This window comes from Eschrichtius robustus, chromosome 6 (assembly GCF_028021215.1).
Source record: "Eschrichtius robustus isolate mEscRob2 chromosome 6, mEscRob2.pri, whole genome shotgun sequence".
Lineage (NCBI taxonomy): Eukaryota > Metazoa > Chordata > Mammalia > Artiodactyla > Eschrichtiidae > Eschrichtius > Eschrichtius robustus.
In genome coordinates, this window is record NC_090829.1 from 47,616,283 (window position 1) to 47,639,777 (window position 23,495).

At 34.2% G+C, this 23,495-nt stretch overlaps 1 protein-coding gene across 7 annotated transcripts in view; it reads right to left on the bottom strand.

Moving 5' to 3' along the window:
- Window positions 1–23,495, bottom strand: part of ZBBX (zinc finger B-box domain containing) — a 107,533-nt gene that overhangs the window by 13,037 nt on the left and 71,001 nt on the right. For 5 of the 7 annotated variants that reach the window (XM_068547399.1, XM_068547400.1, XM_068547393.1 and 2 more), the window contains 7 exons: window positions 16,356–16,465; window positions 15,875–15,975; window positions 14,607–14,686; window positions 12,827–12,966; window positions 7,511–7,818; window positions 3,915–4,068; window positions 3,059–3,187 (listed from right to left, as the gene is read on the bottom strand). In XM_068547399.1, coding sequence (XP_068403500.1) covers window positions 3,059–3,187; window positions 3,915–4,068; window positions 7,511–7,818; window positions 12,827–12,966; window positions 14,607–14,686; window positions 15,875–15,975; window positions 16,356–16,465 — 1,022 coding nt within the window. The remainder of the gene's footprint in view (window positions 1–3,058; window positions 3,188–3,914; window positions 4,069–7,510; window positions 7,819–12,826; window positions 12,967–14,606; window positions 14,687–15,874; window positions 15,976–16,355; window positions 16,466–23,495) is intronic. The other 2 variants (XM_068547397.1, XM_068547398.1) reach the window with 2 other exon arrangements.

Genomic DNA, 23,495 nt, shown 5'->3' on the forward strand with positions numbered 1-23,495 from the left:
TAATGTAGATGCCCTTCAGAAAATTCAGGAGAGTACAAACGCTTGCTGAACTCTTATAACAACATCTGGCTGCTACAGTATTAGAGGTTAACTGATCCCAGTTGAGAAAAAAAAGTACACCGGGGTTGGATCAGACTTATGCTTAGCACACAGCAAAGAGACAGACCATCTTTCTTACTGGACATATACTCAAAGTGTAATTTAAAGTACCTAAAACATAGAAAGACAGTGAGGCTTCAGGTTGATCCTTGATTTTATTTATTTTGTTCATTTAGGTATGTCATTTCTTCTAGTGCTTCCTGTATAAGCTTAGTAATGTTATTGCTAGGGTTGAGATTAGAGAACCAGTTAAGACAGGCACTAATGAAAAATGCCACGACTAAAGGGATCATCCCATATTTTTTTTAAAAGTCCAATTTGCAGATTATAAAACATAAGAAATTCCTTTTGGAAGTAACTTATGCTATCACTGGCAATGTAAATGATATTCCCATATATGTTTCAGGGACTCTTAGAAAATACATTTTTTTTAATGTATAAATTCTCAATAATTTACACAGTGGAGCAGGAATATCAAAAGACAATAATGTTTTGCGACCTTTATCCAGGGAAAAAATATTGAGCCCTTTGGTCAGAATGTTACTTGTTATTGAAACAGTATGCAAAAAGCATGTTGCTCTGCTTGTGTTTCATCCAATTCTAATGTTTTATTTAGAATAGTAATAATTACTATTGTATTAAAGACTCTTCAGTGAGTGATTAATATTTTTTATATATCGGCATTCTTATGCCCATTAATGTAACCCAAAGCACCATTTTACATTATTTTCCCAATATTTCACTGGTCTTATTAGTAATCATAGCCTATATTCTTGAGCTAATACCAAGGACAATTTCTTCTGTTATATTTACAGTATAACTGTGATCAGTGTTAATCTATAATTTCCTCAGATTACAGAGATAGGAAGTCGGAGTCTGGGAGCAGTAAGTTTGGGCAGCGGGTGGGGAGAAGCAATGGACTTCCTGCTCAACACACATGTATTTCATAGCTATCATGTTTTTACGTTCACAAACTTAAAAATCTTACAGAAAGAGGCGTTCCTTTATATACTGGCGTCAGTTCAGAACATAAGATTTCTGTAACTTGTGGCATAGTCAGGAAAATTGCATTTTTATTTCAGGCCACTATCTCTGTCCACAAAGCCATCTCTTTCCACCTCTAACTGGGAAGTCTTAATAATGCTTTAAGATTTGGCTGAAATGTCACCTACTCTCTAACATCTTAAAATATCAACATGTTTCAATGGCAAAGCAATTATTTTACTATCTCCATTCCTAAAAGACTGCACATGCATCTACCTCTATTATAACTGATCTTATGTACTATTATTAGATACCTATCAGTCTCCAGAAGCATGTTACTCACGGTTCTTTCATAAACCTTTTATTATTAATACATATGGTACAATTTATGTATTTACATGTCTATACAGCAGTTTTCTCAAAGTATGATTTTTGGACTATCTACATCAGCATGACATGGAATTGTTGATAAAATAAATGCAAATTCCTGGACCTTATCTCAGCCTTAATGAATCAGAATCTCTAAGAGTGACACTGAAAAATCCTCATTGCAACAGGTTTCCCAGGTGATTATGCTCATGCTGACATTCCAGAGCCTTTGAATTGGACTCTAAGCTCTCGGGCTTCTGGGAAGAAGGCTTATTTTATAACACCAGCACCAGGCCTCGAGTAGGTGCTCCTTCAAATGTTTTCTATAGTAAATTATTGATTTCAACTGATCACTCTAAGTTGATACTTAAAGGCATTTGGCTACTTACATATAAAGATTTGTCTTAGTGACAAATTCTCATAGCATGCATGTGAACTTGTTTTTAATCAATATATAGTGACTTTAAAAAGTATCTTTGACTGCCTCAGAAGGAAGCAGCCAGAATATTTAAAGCTGCCCTAGACTTTGATGTGAGAATAGGTATCTAGTTATAGAGCCAAAAAACATCTATCATAAATGAATGGATTTTCCACTAAAAAAAGACCTTTTAAAATCTGACAGGTTCTCAACATAAATGCATATGGAAAGAATCTAAGCTAGCCAAGTAGTTTTAATCACAGGATTTAGGGCAAGAGAGACATATAAACTTTACATATTTGGACAAATCATATGTAATTAAATTTCTAGCTTGAAGATGGCCTTCAGACGAAGGCAAACAGTCCCCTTTGTCAAGTGCTTCTCCTAAACCATGGGCTCCCGAAGATCAGGGAACGTGACTTATGCAACCATTTTCTCCCAGGGCCCGGCACGGTGCCGTCATACTCAACACGTGTATTGAATTGCCTTAATTCCTCAGTCATCTATTACAACTTCATATGAAATTCAGCACAAAGTAAACCTACTTCAGAAGGTATTTTAGGATAACAATAATGATCTAATAATACTACTGATTTTAATCATGCCAAAATTCTCTGCATACCCTCACTAGGAAAATACTGCAGTGAGCATTCAATATGTCAAAAGAGTTATCCTATAGAAAATCTTGAAATTATTTTGGCTAGAAAATAGAGTTAATGAACTGAAATCAAGATTCCAGGGCCAACATATTAAGCATCAGGTTTAAAGCAGAGATGTCTTAACCACAGCAGCAAGTAGCAATCTTGTGGCTTTGTGTGATCATAAGACGAATCAAGTAGAGGAGTATGTGAAATCTAGTATAGATATACTCTTTCCTGAAAGTGTAATGAAACCCAGCATGTATTTTATAAGCGTTGTTCAAAATATATGCCATATCCTGAGCTACATTTTAAAAATATTATTCTCTACTACATTGTTACAGAAAGGAGCTAAGACTGTAAAATTTATGTTTTTGAGAAGAATAAAGACTACTCGTGGTTTTTTGGTTTTGGAAGAAAAGTCCGGAACAGTTTAAATGAGTAAGTTTAAATTAAGTAACTGCAAAAACTAATTTTCAGGTGCCTAGTAAACTGCTAAGAGACAAACTAATAAATGAAGTGAGCCACCAATATGGCACTGCAGCCTTACAGCCAATGTTACCAGTCTCTTGCTGTGTTCTCCTTGATGATGGGTTCTGGGCTCTCTTCAGAACACCCAAGGCAACTGCATTATCAGCATAGGCACTTACGCTATGGTCTGGGATCCATTCTCTGTCTCCTAAAAATGGAAAAATGGTAAAATTATATAAAGTTGAAAAAGAGGAGACATCTATATCGTTGCTTTATTATATGTATTGCCTTACCGGATAATATTTAGCTAAGTAAAAAACATTTATAACAGTGAGGTGTATATTATGAAAGAAAATCTCATAATTATACAACAAAAGGAATAAATTCTAAATTGCAAAGATATTGCACACACACACACATACAAGTTTGAACAGAAACAAATATTTTTAAAAGTATACAGCAATATAACATAAAATATAATCATTTGTATGTGAAAAAATATATTTGAATACATAGGAAATTTAAGAATACAGGCGACACCAAGACATGGCTTTAAAAGGAAATTATGGATATGTCTCAGAAATCTCACAGGTCCTAAGATTTTAAGATGGCATTTAAGAATTATCATACAATACTTAACAGTCAATCAAGTGATTTGAAGAATTACTATTAATTTATTAAGGGCCACACTTCTAAAATACAAAAATAATCTCTCTCAGTCTCATTATAGCCATGTTTTCTGACAGTAGCCTTAAACATAAATACATGGCAACTCACACAGGGTTAATAATTCCAGCCAGAAAAGAAGAAAATGATTTATTTGTTGAACAGAATTGCCCAGTATTTCCTAAGATGTTGACAAACTGTTTTAAAAAAAGGTGTCAGAAAACTGTTAGCTTGGTCCACAGGCCGTCTGATTTTATGTCTGAATTTACCTGCACTTGTAATCCTAGTACTGGAGTAGCTGCATTCTAAGCTATGAGAAGGAAGTAAGTTGAGTCTTTCATTTTTATCAACAACAAAGAATCTTTCAAGTCCTTGATATTGTTCAGTTATGGGCTTACTTCTGAGGGCTATTTCTTGTAATAACTAGGAAACAAAATATTCAACAAAGTTAAGTTTATTTTATCTCATCCACACAAACCAGCACGTTCATTCACTGAGCACCTACTATGTTCTTGGCATGGATTCTGCCCACATCAAATTTAGGTTCTAGTGGTGGAGACATAAGTAATAACACAACATTTATATAGAGTAAATTCGGAAAAATGCATAAACCACAATTACAGTAATAATCTGAAAGTTGCCATCAAATCTAAGGAGGACAGAAGTTCATGAAAAAAAAGTAAAGCTTTCCTTTCTCTTTCCTTTCCTTTATTTTTTTCCCTCTGTGTCTTTGCACATAAATTACTCTGGAAAATAGAGTCTCTCTCATATGCTGTGCTTTTGTACTAGTAGTATCTTTGTCTATACATAAAATAAATTCAGAGACAAAAGTAAAATACTGATGGAAACAAATCTGATCTGATCATGGTCACAGAGCAAATCCAAGTTACCAAAACATTCACCATGAATAAAATATACAAGTAGGAAACTGAGGCAAGGGTGAGCTAAGTAATTTGTGAAGTTTATACAGGTAGAAACTAGCAGACCTAGATTTTGAATATATAGATCTGGCTGATCTGAAGCCTAGGCTTACTCCACCACCCTATGAATTCATATTTTGATGTGCTTTCATCCTAGGGAAGAATATAAATATGAGATTAAAAAAGTACATGGGTCTAGTAGGAAACAGATTAGAGATGTACCAGTGAGAGCTCTGGATGGACTTAAAATACAATCAGAGTGGCTATCAGTATTTAACAGTTCCCTAATGTATCTAACTAATGCCCAGATGCAGTCTGTTTCAAGGTGGCAATCACATAAAGAAAATTACGATAACTCTATTCAAATGTAGAAATCATATAAATGATATTACAAAACCAAGCTAGTGACCAATAAAGCACTTCCTTCAAAGACAAGTCCAAGTCCACCCTACTCATGATGCCTTCACTGGCTCTCCCAGACACTGATCAAAAATTCACGGGACCCCTTCAGCTCTAGTGGAGCTCATATTTGGATTAGACAATTGAAAATATGGAAGTTTCTTTTAAAGCCTAGGCTAACAGAGAACAATGAGAGTGAATTTGCTTGTTTGCCCAATGTCACCAAATTAGCTATTGGAAGTTTCAGATTCAAAACAAAGAGCCCCTGACTAGTCCATGTTCTTCCTGGCACATGCCCCTACCTCACTGCTGCTGCTCTACAACTTAGTACTCAATTCCACACCTTTATGAAGAACTCAATTTCTGGAAACTGAAGTGCAAAATGTACTGTCTTATATTCCATTTTGAAGTCAAGTAATGCCACTGCTTAAAATTGCCCCTACTGTCCACTCCTGAATTTTCTACTGGAGCATAACTGATTTCTAAATAGTTTCTGCTCAGGGGGATGGTTTCTACTAGGGCAGGGGAAGAGTAAAAGCCGTTCATGTAGAGTCATTAGGGATGAAAAGAAAGTAGATTCTACCACTAAGTGTAAAGCACTGTGGTTCTATGATATAATCATTTACCACTTATTTTTTTTACAATAGTAGTATAAGAGATCAAAATTATTAGTAGTTTTTTAACATTTCAATTTTAATGATGAAACACTTTAAATATATAGATATGTACAGCACATAATATAACTTTCTCACACAATATCAGTAATTTAAAAGACTTGCTTCAAATATCTATACCAAAAATATATATATTAGACTTTATAAGTAGAATTTATTGTATTATTGTATTGAAGTTGACATACACTATTACAATGTAAGTTTTTGACTATTATTTCATGAGTGTATCCATAAAAAGTTCCAATTATCTTAAATGTTTCCAAAAATGCTATCAGACTTATATATACTCTATGTATCCTTTCATATTTAAATTTTAACATCACATTTTTGAGATGTATCCACGTTAATAAAAGTAGTTATGTTTCATTCATTTTAATTGTTACATTGCTTTCCATTATGTGAATTAGCACAGATTATGTATCGGTGAGTTTTGCCAAATGTCTTTTATTAGGTTACAGAAAATAATGTCCCCCCCCAGGGCAGAGGTCAGGCAGGCTGACACCCAGTATAAAAGAACTGGGTTCTATATGCTCAGAATTCCTCTCTTATAACACAGCACACAGCATGTGCAGGTGTCACCTAGCCCTCCGCATGATGCCCTGTGGAAACTGGAAAATCAGAGTCCTTGTTTGTTCTGTTTGCAGAACTTCATTCTATGATTAATTGTTTTCTTCACTGGGGGAAAGGGAGAAGCTCAGCTGCCATGGGCGTTGATCTGGGGAATCTGTTATTGGCTAAATTGTGGGAATGTCTTTCTAGAAGGGATTGGGGTTTACTTTTGCCAGATACATCAGGGCATCAATAGACATGGATCAACATTAGTGTTAATTTATTGGCTTGCAGATTCCAAGTAAGAAATGTACATTCAAACTCTAAACCGAAGCTGGATTAAAGCCCAAGATTTCCATTTTTCAGATAAGATATTTATTGACTTGGGCCAGATCCCCTGCAGAAATCAGTTTCCTTTCATCTTGTTGTACCTGTGAGTAAGTCTCCTTGTGTATTCCTTCAGAGACTGAGCAGACTTTTAGGGATCTAAGGTTTTTGCAGAGGTCTCAATTCTAATTCCTCACTTTGAAAAGGAAAAAGACCTGTCACTAAGTGGGCATAGAAATCCAAACCCCTAAGCAGAAGTAGCAGCAACTCAATATTCATTCTTCAACTTTTTTGGTCCCACCTTCAGTTTAGGCACCATGGAGATTCATTACAAATGACTGTAAAGTCTTGGTAAAGTGTTTGACTTCCTCAATTTCCAAATAATTTAACATTTGACTTGTCCAATTTCTAAATAACTTATTATTAATAATCATAATTACTTAAGATTTTTAGTACCTAGAACAGAGATTCAAATATAGTTTTTAAATTTGGCAATAATGCAATAATGAACTGCTTTATCTTTTTTTCTCTAAGAAGAAACAAAAACTACACCCCTATTTCTTTATTAGCCATATTCCTGAAGAATTACCTTTTCAACCTTATATTTACGTTAAGCCACAAAAACTGGTTTTATCTACAAAACTGCATTTTTTTTTCATTTTAACCAGTGACTATAGAGTAGAAGCCTAGAAAGGATTACAGTAAATTATTCATAATAATGAATTTCATTTAGAAAAGTAACAGCACTCTTACTATGGTGCATGAGGTGGGTCTTAAATTATTTGTCATAGAAAATCATTTGTTACAATGGCATTTACCATATTAGAATTTGTTCTGCAAGTCATTTATATTCTTTCCCAAGTGACTTACTCTTCAACTATAAGGTCGCACATTTTAAATTCAATAGGAAGTAACATTTAAGAATATATTGTGTCAATATGAATTTTTTATGTTTATTATACAATTTTTAATACAATAAACGTAATAGATATTTACCAGTGGTGACTCTGTAGTTTTAGAATCTTCAGAGTTTGGCCTCTCATGCAGATTGCTAAATTCCAAGGATTCCTTGTCCTCTTGAGATAATTTCCCCTTAATGGAGGCTTTTTCTAAATCTGTACTTAGCAAAGAATCCTTGCTCTCAAGTGATATGCAGGAATCGTCATACTTTTGACTACTTTCTATATGTATGCTGTCCTCTTTGAAATTTCTCTCAAAAAAGCTGTTTTCCTCTAATTTTTCAGCAGCAGGAGAGAAAGCATCAGGATTCACAATGTCACCAAAATCTGCACTTGAAGCTCCTGCTGTTGAAAACACATATTTACAAAAGTTAAATAAATAAATATAAACAAATAAATTGATTAAACTGTTCACTAACCAAAAGTTCTGTGCTATAAACCTTTATCATTAAACACTATTCTTTTAACCAATGTTTCTTTACTGAGTTCTCAGTGTTAAAATACTTTTACATGGCTTATGTTCATAAATGATAATTATATATATATATTCAAGCCTAAATTATTTAGAGTAATGGAGGGAGACAAGATATTGTTTTGTAATACAATCTTGAAATTGATGCAAATTTTCATTTCAGCCTGTGGTTCAATTCCCACTTTCCTACCCTCTCTCCCACTCAAGTTTTATATCAGCAATTTATGAGAAATAATACAGAGGGAACCTTATTTCCCACATTTTACCTCTTTTGCTTAGCATGACTAGTGATGAGGCGAGGGCAAAGGGAAATCTGCCAGATGAAAGAACAGCAGCATTTAGGGGCACAGAAATGTTTAAGTTGGGACACCTGCCTCTGAAAATCTACAAAATGAGCAAGATTATATTAGTCACCCACCTCATTATGTCTGCTTTTAAAAATCACTTGGTTTAGATCACTGGTTTTCAACCTGGCTGTACAATGGAATTATCTGAAGGTACTCTTTAAAACTGTCAGCGTATGGGCCTGACCCCAAACCTATTAAATCAAACACTGACAGCGGGACTTAAGCACTGTTTTTTGTTTTCTTCCCCCTCCACCAAGTTCTCCAGGTGATTATAATGTGCATCCAGAATTATGAAACATTGTTTTAGATTTTCTTAAGAATAAAACTTCTTTAAAAAGCTTTGTACCATATTGCTTTCATTATCTCACACACACACACACACACACACACACATATATTTATCCAGACTGAATACAGCTTCATCTGATTATCCCTTACTCTCTTTCCAATATACATGTCTTATCTCTATAAATAGACTGTGAAAATAGTAGAGGCTAGGACTAAAATAGTCTCCAGTGATACAAACTCTGCCTTACAGCCCAAAGGACTTACTTGTTGCAACCAAATGTTTATACAATTCAGCAATTGCACACAGTACTTAGAACTTCCACTTCCAATATCACCTCTTAAATTGCACAAGTACTGTGAGAAATGCAATAAGTTGTATGTCAGAGAAATATTTTATAGAAAAACTTTATAAAAGCTATTCAATTTAATGAAACTTTCATGGTAATGCTGTACTTTCCTACTGAACTTGAAATTATCTGAATCTAATATTTTTGTGGAAAGATCTGCCATTTCCTACGTATAAATGTCTACAACGAACCTCTACAATATTTTTGCAAGATTGTAAAATTCCATTATTAGGATTTATTGCTGCTAAAAAGGTGAGAACACAGCCTCTTAATAATGTTTAAAATGCAATGCAGAAAGTACAGATATGATTTAATTTAGTCTCATTAGAAACCCTTTTAAGTCATAAAAAATAGATGTCTTGGTTCAACATTCAAAAATCAATTATTCTAACCTGTCACATCAACAGGATAAAGAAGAAAAATCACAGGATCATATCAATAGATACAGAAAAAGCATTCAACAAAATCCAACACTCATTCATGATAAGAACTCTCAGCATACTATAAATAAAGGGGAATTTCCTCAACTTAATAAAGACTACCTAAAAAAAAAAAAAAACTACAGTTAGTATCATAATTAATGATAAGAAACTAAAAGCTTTATCTCTAATATCAGGAACGAGATAAAGATGCCCACTCTTACCACTTCTTTTCAACATTGTAATGGAAGCCCTAGCTAATGCAATAAGACAAGAAAAGGAAGTAAAAGGTATACAGATTGGGAAGGAAGAAATAAATCTGATTTTGTTCACAGATTAGATGATTGTCTATGTACAGATCCAAAAGAGTTGACCAAAAACTTCTGGAATTACTAAGTGATTATTGAACGGTTGCAGGATACAAGGTCAACATACAAAAGTCAATTGCTTTCCTACACACCAACATGAACAAGTGGAGTTTAAAATTAATAACACAATACCATTTACATTAGCACACAAAAAATTGAAATACTTAGGTATAAATCTAAAAAAAATGTAAGATCTACATGAGGAAAACTAGACATCTCTGATGAAAGAAATCAAAAAACTAAATAAGTGAAGGGCTAGTTCACATTCATGGATAAGAAGACTCAATTTGTCAAGATGTCAGTTCTTCCCAATTTCATCTAAAGATTCAATGCAATTCCAATCAAAATCCCAGCAAGTTATTTTGTATATATTGACAAAGTGATTTTAAAACTTATATGGAGAGGTAAAAGACCCAGAATAGGCAACACAATATTGAAGGAAAAGAACAAAGTCAGAGGATTGACACTATACAACTTTGAAAATTATCACACAGCTATAGTAATCAAGACAAAGTGGTATTAGCAAAAATATAAAAATAGATCAATGGAACAGAATGGAGAAACCATAAACAGATTCACTTAAATATAGTCAACTGATCCTTGACAAAAGAGTAAAAGCAATACAGTGGAGAAAAGATAGTCTTTTCAACAAATGGTGTTGGAACAAGTGGACATCCACACATCCCCAAATAAATCTGGACACAGACTTTAAACTCTTCACAAAAATTAACTCAAAATGAATGATAAACCTAAATGTAAAATGCAAAACTATAAAAATCCTAGAAGATAGGAGAAAATCCAGATAATCTTGGTTATGGTAATGACATTTTAAAATACAACACAAAAGGCAGGATCCGTGAAAGAAATAATTGATAAGCTGGACTTCATTAAAATTAAAAACTTCTGTTCTGTGAAAGACACTGCTAAGAGAATGAGAAGACAAGCCACATATTTGGAGAAAGTATTTGCAAAACACATACATAAAATACTATTATCCAAAATATACAAAAGAACTCTAAAATTTTCAACAGTAAGAAAACAGACAACCCAATTAAAAAATGGGCAAACGGCCTTAACAGATACCTCATCAAAGAAGATATAGATGGCAAATAAGCATATGAAAAGATGCTCAACATCATACATCATTAGAGAATTTCAAGTTAAAATGAGATACCACTATACAATTATTAGGATGGCAAAAATCCAAAACACTGACAATGCCAAATATTGGCAAGGGTTTGGAAAACAGGAAGACTCATTCGCTGTTGGTGGGAATGAAAAGTAGTAAAGTCAATCTGAAAGACAGTTTGGTGGTTTCTTACAAAATTAAACATACTCTTACCAACAATTGTGCTCCTTGGTATTTACCGAAATGAGTTAAAAACTTATGTCCAAACAAAAACTCAAACATGGATTTTTATAACAGCTTTATTCATAATTGCCAAAACTTGAAAGCAACCAAGATGTCTTTTAATAAGTGAATGTATAAATAAATTGTGGTACATCCAGACAATGGAATATTATTCAGCGCTAAAAAGAAGTGAGCTATCCAAGCCATGAAAACACATGGGGGCACCTTTAAATACATATTATTAAGTAAAAGAAGCCAATCTGAAAAGACTATTGTATCATTTCAGCTATATGACATTCTGGAAAAGGCAAAACTGGAGACAGTAAAAAGATCGGTGGTTGCCAAGGGTTAGCAGGGAAGTTTGTGTGAAAAGACAGAGCACAGAGGATTTTTCGGGCACTGAAACTACTTTGTATTATTCTATAACGTTGGATACAAGTCATTATACATTTGTCCAAACCCAGAGAACGTACAACACCAAGAGTGAACCCTAATGTAAACTGTGGACTCTGGGTAAAAATGATGTGTCTATGTTCATCGATTTTAACAAATTATTGTTAAATAATTTGTACTACTCTGGTTTGGGATGCTGATAGTGGAAGAAGCTATGAGTTTGTGGAGTCTGAGGGTATATGGGAACTCTGTACTTCATGCTTAATTTTCCTATGAACCTAAAACTGCTCTCTAAAAAATAAAGTCTATTCAAATAAATCAAGTATCTTTAAAGTAACACTTAATGGGCATTTGTATTCAGCATTTTCCCAAAGGCAATTGGAACTCCATGCTCCAGGTAGGTTAAAAATACCTTCTGGCTTAGACCTGGAGCCCTGTAAAGTCCTAAATTCCCATGTGGGTATAGTTCATTGTCATATGATTTAGAGGCTTCGTAGCTGAAAATGTTAAAACCAGCATGATTACTACAAATCATTGTTCTCTACCATCTGTTACCCAATGAGAAGGTAATCATCAGTTTTACAACTAGTCACTTTAAATAATGATCTCTGGCATCTCTCAAATTCTTCACATAAGATATATTTATTGTTTTTTCTGAAAATCCTAAGTAGATAAAATAAAATCCTAAGTAGATAAAAGTAGATTAGAAATAATCTAGTTCCCATATTTTAGTTTCGGAAAGTGAGATCTAAGAAAGGAAGTGACATGTTCAAGGTCACACAGCAATTTAAGGCAGAAATGAAAACAAAATCTGACTAGCAGGCCAGGATACTTTGCTATGACTGTCTTTAAATGATGATCTCAGCATCTAGAAATGAAAACCAGACATTAGCACACAGTATTCTAATCTATAGATCCCAAGGGTACTACTAGTAATAACAATGTAGATATATAAACAGATGATTTGTTTTGGTTCTATCACTAATGTGAAACTTTACACAAACTTAAATATTTTATGAAAAGATTCAGTGTAAGGGAGGGAGGACAAAAGAGTGCCAATCAGACTTTTGTCACTAAAAGCCCATCTATGTAATCCTTTAAATGCTAGCTCAGTCCATAATAACTTTTAGAGTAGTCCTATACCGGCTGCTTTTTTCTCTGAATACAAATACCATTGTCCATTGACCAAAAAGAGTATTTGATAGAAAATTATGTATTTTCAACCAATTTTCTCCTGAGGACTAAATCTTCTGGGTTTAAAATGAACAGCAAAATAGGCAAAGCTTTTATATACTGCAATACCTATTGGTTTTATTAAGTTACTAACATTCACCATTAATAATATTAAGCAACAACAAAAAAAGTTACCTTTTGAGTTATCTTTACAATAAGAAGTGTTGTTGCTCAGATGAAGATGTAAGAGGTGTGTTTTTCCCTTGGTGAAAATTTGATGTTGATGGATGTCATTTTCATATAGAAAAGTATTCTGATAATCATGAAATGTGCAACTTTCATGTTTAGGGACAAGCAAAAGAAAAGAGTTGAAAGAAGTTATATATAAAAAAGTTAAAAGACCCAGCTTATTAAAATAAATACAGTAAAACTTTAAGCAAATAGGGTTATTCACATTAATTTAATATTTGCTTCAACGTTCTGTGGACAAATTCTAAACCACAAGTAACTAAACAGTATTACGAATTTAAAGGATATAGGCAACTGGGACAAACCTGATTTAACTACAAATTTTTAATTGACAGTTTCTTGTTAAAAATATTCTGAAATAAGTTTGGTTTCTCATGGTCTTTCTTCTAAAAATGGAGAGTTATCTTTCAATCTCATCAAGCTCATGAAATCAAGGCTTTATTGCTTAAATAAACTTTTTATTTGTTCATCATGAACTTTATGAGTTCAAAAGCCTTATGTGGTATTTATATCTCAGTTTTAATGAAGATTACCATATACAAGCATAATTACAATTGAATAACATTTTCTATGAATGGAATAATATATTTAATAATACTTGATATTTATGTAAGCTCTACATAGTACCACCATAAAAACTCATGGATTATGCTTAACCAAAAAGGTCCTCTTGTGTCACTTATGATGCTTTATGACTCTTAGAAAAGAAGCTCTATGGGCACCTCCAAACCCAAGATGCAAAACTATTGCCAAACCATAATCAGTAACTTTCTCTGCCTTGTCTAACATGGAGGTCAAAGCAAAGACTTGTGATAAGATATATAAAAGAATCAAGTTAGAGAGTAGAAATCCATTTCCTTAGGGATATAGTAGTGCATATAAACCTCTTATATACTGACCAGAAGGTTGTCCCCTGCCAAAAGCACATTTGCTGCTAAATATCTGGGCCTATGTGTCCAAACGTGGGGCTTTTCGGGTCTGAGGGCATCACTTAGGCCCACTGCTGTTCCAAAATGCTGACAGGGGCCTAAGGTGATCTGAACATACAAACAAAGAACCGGTGTAGGGGCTACTTAATCGGAACTTCATTCTGCTGTTTACCCAACTTAATGCTTTGTAGTCAAAACATGTGAAATCCTAGCTAAAGTTTCAACAGCAAAGAGGACTTAGAATAATTTTTAGCATTACTAACAGATACAGCTAGATATTATTTTTCATTTGGAAATGACAAAATTCTAAAAAAAATTTACAAGCTGAATCATTATAATTCATTTATTTAATTTATCACACAGTAAAATCTACCTAGGAAGTAATCTATAGTTTGGGGGCTTTTCTTATCTCTCAACTTATTAATGTACCTGTTTTTATTTAGGGTTCATAACAAACTGAAGAAAAATCCAAAAAGTACCTTTGGAGAAAGTAAGGAAGTTCATATGAAATATATGACTTGGGAGGCCATTTCAAATAATAACAATTCCTAAATTCAGAAGCATCTATTAAATAATCCAGATATTAGGTATGAGTATAAACATATAATTATAGATAATTTTCTAATTACTGAATGCTGATAAATATTAGCAATATTGTACCCAAATTTAAACATGGCTTAAGTAAAATATATTCTAACATTAAAGTCACATTTTTTTTATGTTGTGAATTTCTCAAGAGATAGTTAATTTTTTGTGAGTTTTTAATAAGTATCAAAAGTGAATTAGAAAGATCTTACCTTTGTTGACTGTCTGCATCTGCTAACTCAACTTTATAAGGCACGACATTTCCAGGTTCTTCAAACTCTGCTTCATCAGTCTTATTAAATGCATGTTGTATAATATTAGTATGTTCAACAAATTTATAATACATTAACCAGCTAATTTGTGCATAATATTTAGAGAATTTTTTTTCTCACAAAGAAATGTCATGAGCTCTCTGACTATATGCCATAGAGCATTAGTTCTAGGAGAACTAAACAAATTCAACAGATATTTGCTGAGGGCTTTTGCTGTGTCAGTACATTTATCACTACTATCACACCCAGAATCAAATATAACAACTTAGGTTTTATTTTGTAACTACTAAGTGCCAAGTAGATCAGTGACTAAGATGTTTTTCATTCTCTGGCCAGCACGTCATACCATATGCATCAACAGTTTAATGAAAAGCACACACAAATACACATGCACGTATGTATTTATTTGTTCAGAATCTTCAATTTATCCAGATCAGAAATAAAAATGTTGCCAGGCATACACACACACACACACACACACACACACACACACACACACACACACAGCAGAAGCTATTAACCTCAAGAAGAAAATAGTACTTAAAAAGGTACTTCCTCATTGTAGTCCTTCTCTGTGACAACCGTACTAAGAGCAACATTGAGGACAGGGTGTATACTCAGCTACTAGAGGACTAGAAAGTCAGAAATGCACTGAGTTTATCACAACTTAACCCTCCAGGCTGGAGCTCTAGCTCTGACTGGCTCTAGCTCCAGCTTATTCTAGCTGGTGTCTTCTAGAGGTTTGTATTCAAGTTATTATTATACTAAATCCCTTAAATCTTAACACTATTTTTCCTTTAAATAGAAAATATTAAATGACATTCAACAAACTAAATTTATACAAATTTTATTAAAAAAGTATCATATAATGAGAACAGTCTTTGTTAAAAAGCCTGATAACACAGAGAACTAAATAAAACAAACACTAAACTACATTCCTACAAGTTAAAAGAGTGAAACGTCTTCTCATCTCCCATACTATGACACAATATCAATTTAGCTCATGAATTTACTGTCTACATTAAAATAATAGTCGGTTGTATTCCTGTCAGCATATTTAAATTCAAATACTTGTAAATTTAAAATACTTGTTATATACTTGTAAATTTATTTCAACAAGAAATCTTGTTGAAAACAACATGTAGTTGTAACTGTATGTTATGAATTTCCTGTTTGTTAAGTAATATGAGTGGTCATTATGCACTTACATCATCCAGTTCGACTATTTTTAGAGATGGTTCAGGTCTCTCTCTGTTTAATTCTTCTACTGGCAGAAAAAGAGCTGGGGGTTGTATTTTGATATCTTCAACTAGAAAATAAGATTAAAAATAATATCATCAAAGCATATACCTTACCTGATAATTCATCTTCAAATAACAAAGGCAACAACAGAAGAAGCATGTTCTCCTGTGCATCCACACAAAGGTATAAATACTGTCAATTTTCCCAGTTCAAGTAAAATACACATTTACTTAACATTCGATTTTTAAATGAAACTATTTAAACTAAGGTAAAGTAAATCTAGAGAATGGCAAGGAGAGTGTGCATGATTTTGATCTGGAGATAAAGTGTACACAGTGCAGTTGAGAATGATACAGTAAAGAAAACCAAAAGCAGATGCTGATTAATGCTCAGCGTATATAATTTGAAATAGTAAATTTGAAAATATCTAATCAAGGCTGAACTAACCATCACTATCTTCATCATTTTCATTCTGAGAACACTGCGCCTCCCTACTGGTTTTACACTGAGGTATAAAGGTGTCCAGTAGCATGTTTTGAAGTTGCTCCTGTGGAGTTCTACAAAACAAGAAAGAAGCAATTAAAAGCCTAAAAGTACATTATCTGAAATTTCTCCAGACAAGATCTTGATTTATTTCACAAACAAGTGAGTCTACAAAATTAATAATGAAAACCATAGCCATACCTCTAATTCACAGAAGAAAAGTACAACTGTATAACATAATCTGAATCCACTAAAATAATTTTGTAAATCAAATTAACATCACACAAGGTTTTTAATTTCATATCTTATTGTTTTTCCTTTAGGATGAAAATCAAAGTTATGACAGAATTCAGTATTTTTGCAAAAAAACACATGGAATCCATGAAACATATCACACTGTTTAAAAAGCTAATTTACAAATGTGTGTTGTATCTCACAGACTTGGCATTATGTTGATAAGTTCTAAGAGAACTGAAGACATTTTTCTGAACTTCCACCAAGCCAGTCGGGTGATAAAATAGGCTTCCACAATAAGAATGTGAGGTGTTCTGGCTGTAGCATCTATTATCTAATTAACAGTGAGGTCTGATGTGGCCTGTCTCACATACAAGGCAATGAAGCACAGGAAATCTTAGAGGTCTTGTGCATTTGGTTCCAAAGGATAGTCCCAAACAATGGGGAAGGGAGTCACTTTTTAACTGCCCTTAAACCGCACAGCTCTTCTAGATTATGCATGCTCATGGAGTCCCCATATGAAAGTCAAGGCCTTCTTAATAATATTAGCTGGTGACAATAATACAAAAAATGTACCAGGCTATGTTCTAAACAATTTGGGGTACTGAATCTTAACAGGAATATTAAATAGGCACTAATATTATCTAAGTTTGATGAGAAAATTAAAGCACAAAGAAGTAATCCAGCTTGTTCAATCATTCAGGTAGTAAATGCCGCAAAGACAATTTGAACTCAAGCAGTCTGCCTCCCTAAGCCCATGTTCTTAATCATTACTCTATATTGCCTCTCTCACAATTTGCAAAGGTACTAAAAATTTAATGATCTCCTAGCAAACTGTGACTATGTGCATTTCCCCAGTATATGTAATGTATATATCAGAACACTCCAAAATATTTATATATTATCCAGCTGTGAAGAGCATGTCATCTTACATCCATAATTTAATTAAATGATGGAAAATATTAAAGAGTAAAGGTCAAAGACAAACTGGCATCTGGCCACCAGAAACCTCTTTCCCAGTTTGACATAGATATACTGTACTAAAAATTCAATCACTGATACACATAAATGTACTAATATCCAGATACTCCTTCATGAAGTGAAAACTTACCTAATTTTAGGAGGAAAGCCCTGAATCAAAGACTTAGAGAGTCCAGTTAATAGAGCATTGGAGCTGAAGGGGTCCCTTAGATTATTTATTCCAAACTCAATGTTTTTCAGGTGATAAAATGTGGACCAAGAGAATTAAAGTGATTTGTCCATGAACAAACAACTAGTTAGTCAATAAACTAACTCTACATTCTGGATTGGGACCCTAGCACAATTGCTTTGTTAAAAGATCATGTCACATAAATAAAAGATGACATATGCTTTAGAATAGGATTACCTCACCAGATTTTCCTCTTTTAAAATTTAAACAAATATATATTGAGCATTGACCAATTCATTTGGGGAAACCAACTGATTCTGTGAATCAGTGTTAGGCTGTTTGCATCAGAATCACCAGAGAAGATCTTTTTGAATGCAGAGTCTCATACCCATCCTTAAAAACACTGATTTTTAGGTCTGTCTGGGGCAGGGAGGAGAAATCAGCATTCTAAAAACCTCCCCCCATGCTTCTGATGATCAGCTAGAACTGAGAAGTACATATAATAAAAAGAGTAGGGGAACTGGAGTAGAAATACCAGCTAATTTTTAATATCCGCCCTTAAAATACTCTAAATCCAAATCGTATGATCTCTTTCATGAAACTTTCCTAGCATTTAAAAGACCCACTAGAAACAAAAGAGAAAACAAACCAGTGGGACTACATCAAACAAAAAGCATCTGCACAGCAAAGGAGACCATAACAAAATGAAAAGACAGCCTACCAAAGGAGAGAAGATATTTGCAAATCATATATTTAATAAGGAACTAATATCTAAATAATATCTAAGATATATAAATCAACAACAAAAAACCCAAAGAACCCAATTAAAAATCGGCAGAGGATCTGAATAGACATTTTTCCAAAGAAGACATACAGATGACCAACAGACACATGAAAAGATGTTCAACATCATTAATCATCAGGGAAATGCAAATGAAAACCACAATGAGATATCACCTCACACCTGCTAGAATGGCTATCATCACAAAGATAAGAAATAGCAAATGTTGGAGAAGATATGGAGAAAAGGGAACTTAATACACTGTTGGTGGGAATGTAATTTGGTGTAGCCACTATGGAAAACATTATGGAGGTTCCTCAAAAAATTAAGAATAGGACTACCATATGATCTAGCTATTCCATTTCTGGGTATTTATCTGAAGAAAATGAAAATAATAATTTGAAAAAATGTATGTACCCCTTTGCAGCTTTATTTACAGTAGCCAGGATATGGAAACAACCTAAGTACCCAGCAACAGATGAATGGATAAAGATGTGGTTATACACACACACACGCACACACACAAACACACACACACACACACACACACACTATGGAATACTACTTAGCTATAAGCAAACATAAAATCTTGACATTTGTGACAACATAGATAGACCTTGATAGTATAAGTGAAAAATGTCAGAGAAAGACAAATGATTTCACTCATAAGTGAAATATAAAAAAATCAAAAATAAACAAAACAAAACAAAACAAAAACAAACACATTAATACAGAGAACAGATTAGTAGTTACCAGAGGGGAAGGGGAGTAGAAGAGGGTGAAATGAGTAAAGGTGTTCAACTGTACAGTAACGAATGGAAACTAAACTTTTGGTCGTGAGCAGGTTGCAGTGTGAAATATAATCTGCACACATGAAACATTTATATAACGTTATAAACCAATGTTATCTCAACTACAACAAAAAGAACCACTGGAGATATTAAGATTGCTATTAAGGTCTATCAACACTTACATATTGGCAGGTAAAATACAAAAATCATTACTATCCAAATCAGAAGAGCGATATAAAAACAAAATGCAATAGAACATGTATTTATAAACCTGTTAAGCCTTTTATAAAATATGACAATTATAGGCAGAAATGAAGTCAGTCATTTAACAAAAGTGTTCTTCTTTTACTGTATAGGAAACTCAGTGTGAAGGGCCTTGAAAGGCAGCCACTAAAAAAGATAAGTGACCTTGGGATTACTTCTATGTACTAATTCCTAAGCTAGAAAGAGGCAATTGACAGATATACACTACTAAGTTTCACACCTGAAAGACTGTTATGGACATCATACTTTAAAAGAGATATAGACAACTTGGACAATAGTTGCATAGGAATAACCAGAATAGTCTATGTATGAACTTAAAACCCTGCCACGTAAACCACAATGGGATATAACTACACACCTATTAAAACAACCATCAAAAGAAAAAATAACCTGAGAATACCAGGCCCCGGCAAGGATGTGGAGCAACTAGAACTCTCACACATTGCAGGAAAAAATGCAAAACTATGCAGTCACTTTGGAAACAGTTTGGCAGTTTCTCATCAAGATAAACATATATTTACCATATAACTCAGCCATCCTGGTCCAGGTATTTACCCAGGGAATTAAAAACTTATATTCAAACAAAACCCTATATGCAAATATTTATAATAGATTTAGTCATAATTGCCCAAAACTAGAAACCAGCTGGATGTTGTTTAACAGGTGAATGGATAAAATATATACCATGATGACGAAATACTACTCTACCATAAAAAGGAACAGACTTTGATTCACTCAAGAACATGGTTGAATCTTAAATGCATTTTGTTAAATGAAGGATGCAAAAAGCTACATATTTTATGATTTAATTTACATGACATTCAGAAAAAGGCAAATGTATAAGGATGGAAACAGACCAATAGTTGCCATGGGTTGAGGAAGAAGGGTTGACTAAAAGAAGAGGAAGCATGAGGGATTATGGGGTGATGGAACTGTATTCTTCAGTACTGTGGTGAACACATGGCTCTAGGCATTGGCAAAAGCCCATAGAACTGTACACAAGTTTATTCAAATTTTAAAAAGTACTCAGGATATGGGCATTCCCCCAAAGAATGGTAGAACCACTCTAAAGGAGATGGGAAAGTAATGAGTGCCATGGCCTAAGCAACTGTGGAAAACAAGATTTTGACTGGATACTGTAGAAAGCACTATACACAGTGTACTCTAATTGGTAAATTTGTTTCTCACAGTGATATTAGTTAGCGATTCTGAAACTGCTTTACACATATATTAAGGGTGGTAAATTAATAAATATATTATAGATACTGAGAGCCAGGATTCTCACTGCAGGTGAAAGAAACCACAAATAAGAAAAGGGAGACTGTAAATGAACCATTTGATGTTGGTTTGGATGTATGAATATGAACTCATGTTTACTTTAATAGATATCCAGGTAGACAGGTACAGAAGTAAATTTAGTTGTGTGTGTATCCTGGGTTAGTATATATACATGTATCTCCTAGATGTTCTCTGAGAAAACCTAGGATCTGTGACTCCTGAGCAGCAAGGCGTACACCTAAGTTGAGATCTTGGTTTCTGAATAACAGTCTCCAGTAAAAGGAATCAGGTTTCCTTGGAAAAATGATTCTCGGGTTAGGACAGGAAAATGCATCTCAGGTGCTAGAAAAATAAAGAGATGTTCAACGCAGACCAACCAACAAGCAAAAAAGGGCAAGAACGTATTGAAAGGAGCGAGATGTCAACCTGAAAGAGCTCTCAATGATCAAAGCAGGAACTTGAGTCAAAAAATAAATAACAATCGTATTGGATATTAATCCAAAATAAAATAAATATCCATGAGTCCACATAAATAAACAATTGAATAAATAAACCAAAGTGGGAAAAGAGATATTCTTCCTTGAAGAATTCCAATTAATAAATGTAGAAGGAATAGAGGAAATAGAAAATCCCCAACAGAGCAGCAGAGTAATAACTGATACAGGCAAAATCCACCGACAAATGCTACAATTAGTAGATGAAAGTTTAAAGAAAAACAGAATTTTGCATCATCTCAAAGTATCTCCCCTAAAATATTTATTACTATGATGTGATTAAGTCCCCCCCCACCCAATTCATATGTTGAAATTCTAACACTCAGTGTGATGGTATTAAGAGATGAGGCCTTTGGGAGGTGATTAGGTCATGAAGGCAGAGTCCCCACATGGGATTAGCACCTTTATAGAAGAGGCCCATGAGAGCCCTGTGAAGACACCATGAAAAGATTTCTCCTATGAACCAGGAAGCAGGCCGTCACCAGACTCTGAATCTGCTGGTGTCTTGATCTGGGACTTCCTAACCACAGGAACACTGAGAAATAAATGTTTGTTTTTTATAAGCCACCCAGTCTATGGTATTCTGTTATAACATCCCAAATGGACAAAGACAGAGATTGGTATCAGAAGTGGGGTGCTGCTATAAAATTCCTTAAAATGTGAAAGCAGCTTTGGAGCTGGCTAATTAGTAAAGGCTAGAAGAGGTCTGAAGTTCATGCTAGGAAAAGGCTACACTGCTATTAATAGACCTTTAAAGACAATTCTGGTAAGGGCTCAAAAAAAAGAGAGAACTGTAGAAAAAGCTTCAATAGTCTTAAAGAATACCAAAGTAATCCTGAATAGAATGTCAGTAGTAATATGGATGGTAAATGCCATTTTGATGAGGTATCAGATGGAAGTAAGGAATAAGTTATCATACAATGGAGGAAAGGCAATCCTTGCTAATAAAGTGGCAAAGAACTTAGCTGAATTGCATTCCTGTCCTAGTGTTTTATGGAAGGTAGAACTTGTGAGTAATGAAATTAGACATATGGCTGAGGCAATTTCTAAGCAAAGTGTTGGAGAGGCCTGGTTTCTCATGACTGCTCATAACAGAATGCAAGGAAGAGAGAAATGAATTAAAGACAGAATTAATCAAAAGAGAAGCAAAACTTAAAGATTTGCAACATTCTCAGCCTATTTACATTTATATTGAAAAGTATGACACAACCTATACAGGAGAGAATAGGAAGTATATGGCCAAAGGATCACCTCACAGGGAGATCAGTTAGCCATCTAAACAGAAGATATGACCTATTATCCAAGACAATGGAAGAATGATCCTGAAGGCAATTCAGAAATCATCAGGGCTATCTCTCCCGTCACAGAGAGCCCCCATTAGAGCAACAGCCCATTGTGACCCCAGACTAGAACAGCCACACAATTCAAGCCCAGGGGAGTCACAGGCATGTCACCGAGCTCAGAGCCATCTTAGGAATGGGGCCACTCAAAGCCACAGGGCAGAGCCAACCAGAGCCTTGGGGGCCCAGCCCCTGCCAGGCAAAGCTCGGGGCAGAACTGCTGCCTCAGGGTGTCCAGAAGTGGGGCTTCTATCCCAGTGGGCCCGGACAGCAGAGGATACGCTCAAGATTTAAGGTCTAATAGCATTTGGCTCGTTAGGTTTCAGACTTGCTCAGGACCTGTTACTTCTTTTTTATTTCCAATTTCTCCCTTTTAGAATGGGAATATCTATCCTATGCCTGTCCCACTTTTGTATTTTGGAAGCACAGAACATGTTTGATTTCATACGTTCACAGTTAGAGAGCAATTTGTCTCAGAATGAATCATACATTGAATTTCACCCATATTTGATTTAGATGATACTTAGATAAGACTTTAGAATTAAGACTTTAGAATTTTGAGTTGATGATGGAAGGAGTTAAGACTTTTGGGGCTACTGGATAGAATGAACATATTTTGCATGTGAGCAGGACATAAACTGGTGGAGGGCAAGGAGCAGAAAGCTCTCTTCTGAATGTTTGTGTCCCCACAAAATGCATATGTTGAAATTCTAACCTCCCAGGTGATGGTATTAGGTGGTGAGCCTTTGGGAGGTGATTAGGTCAAGAGGGT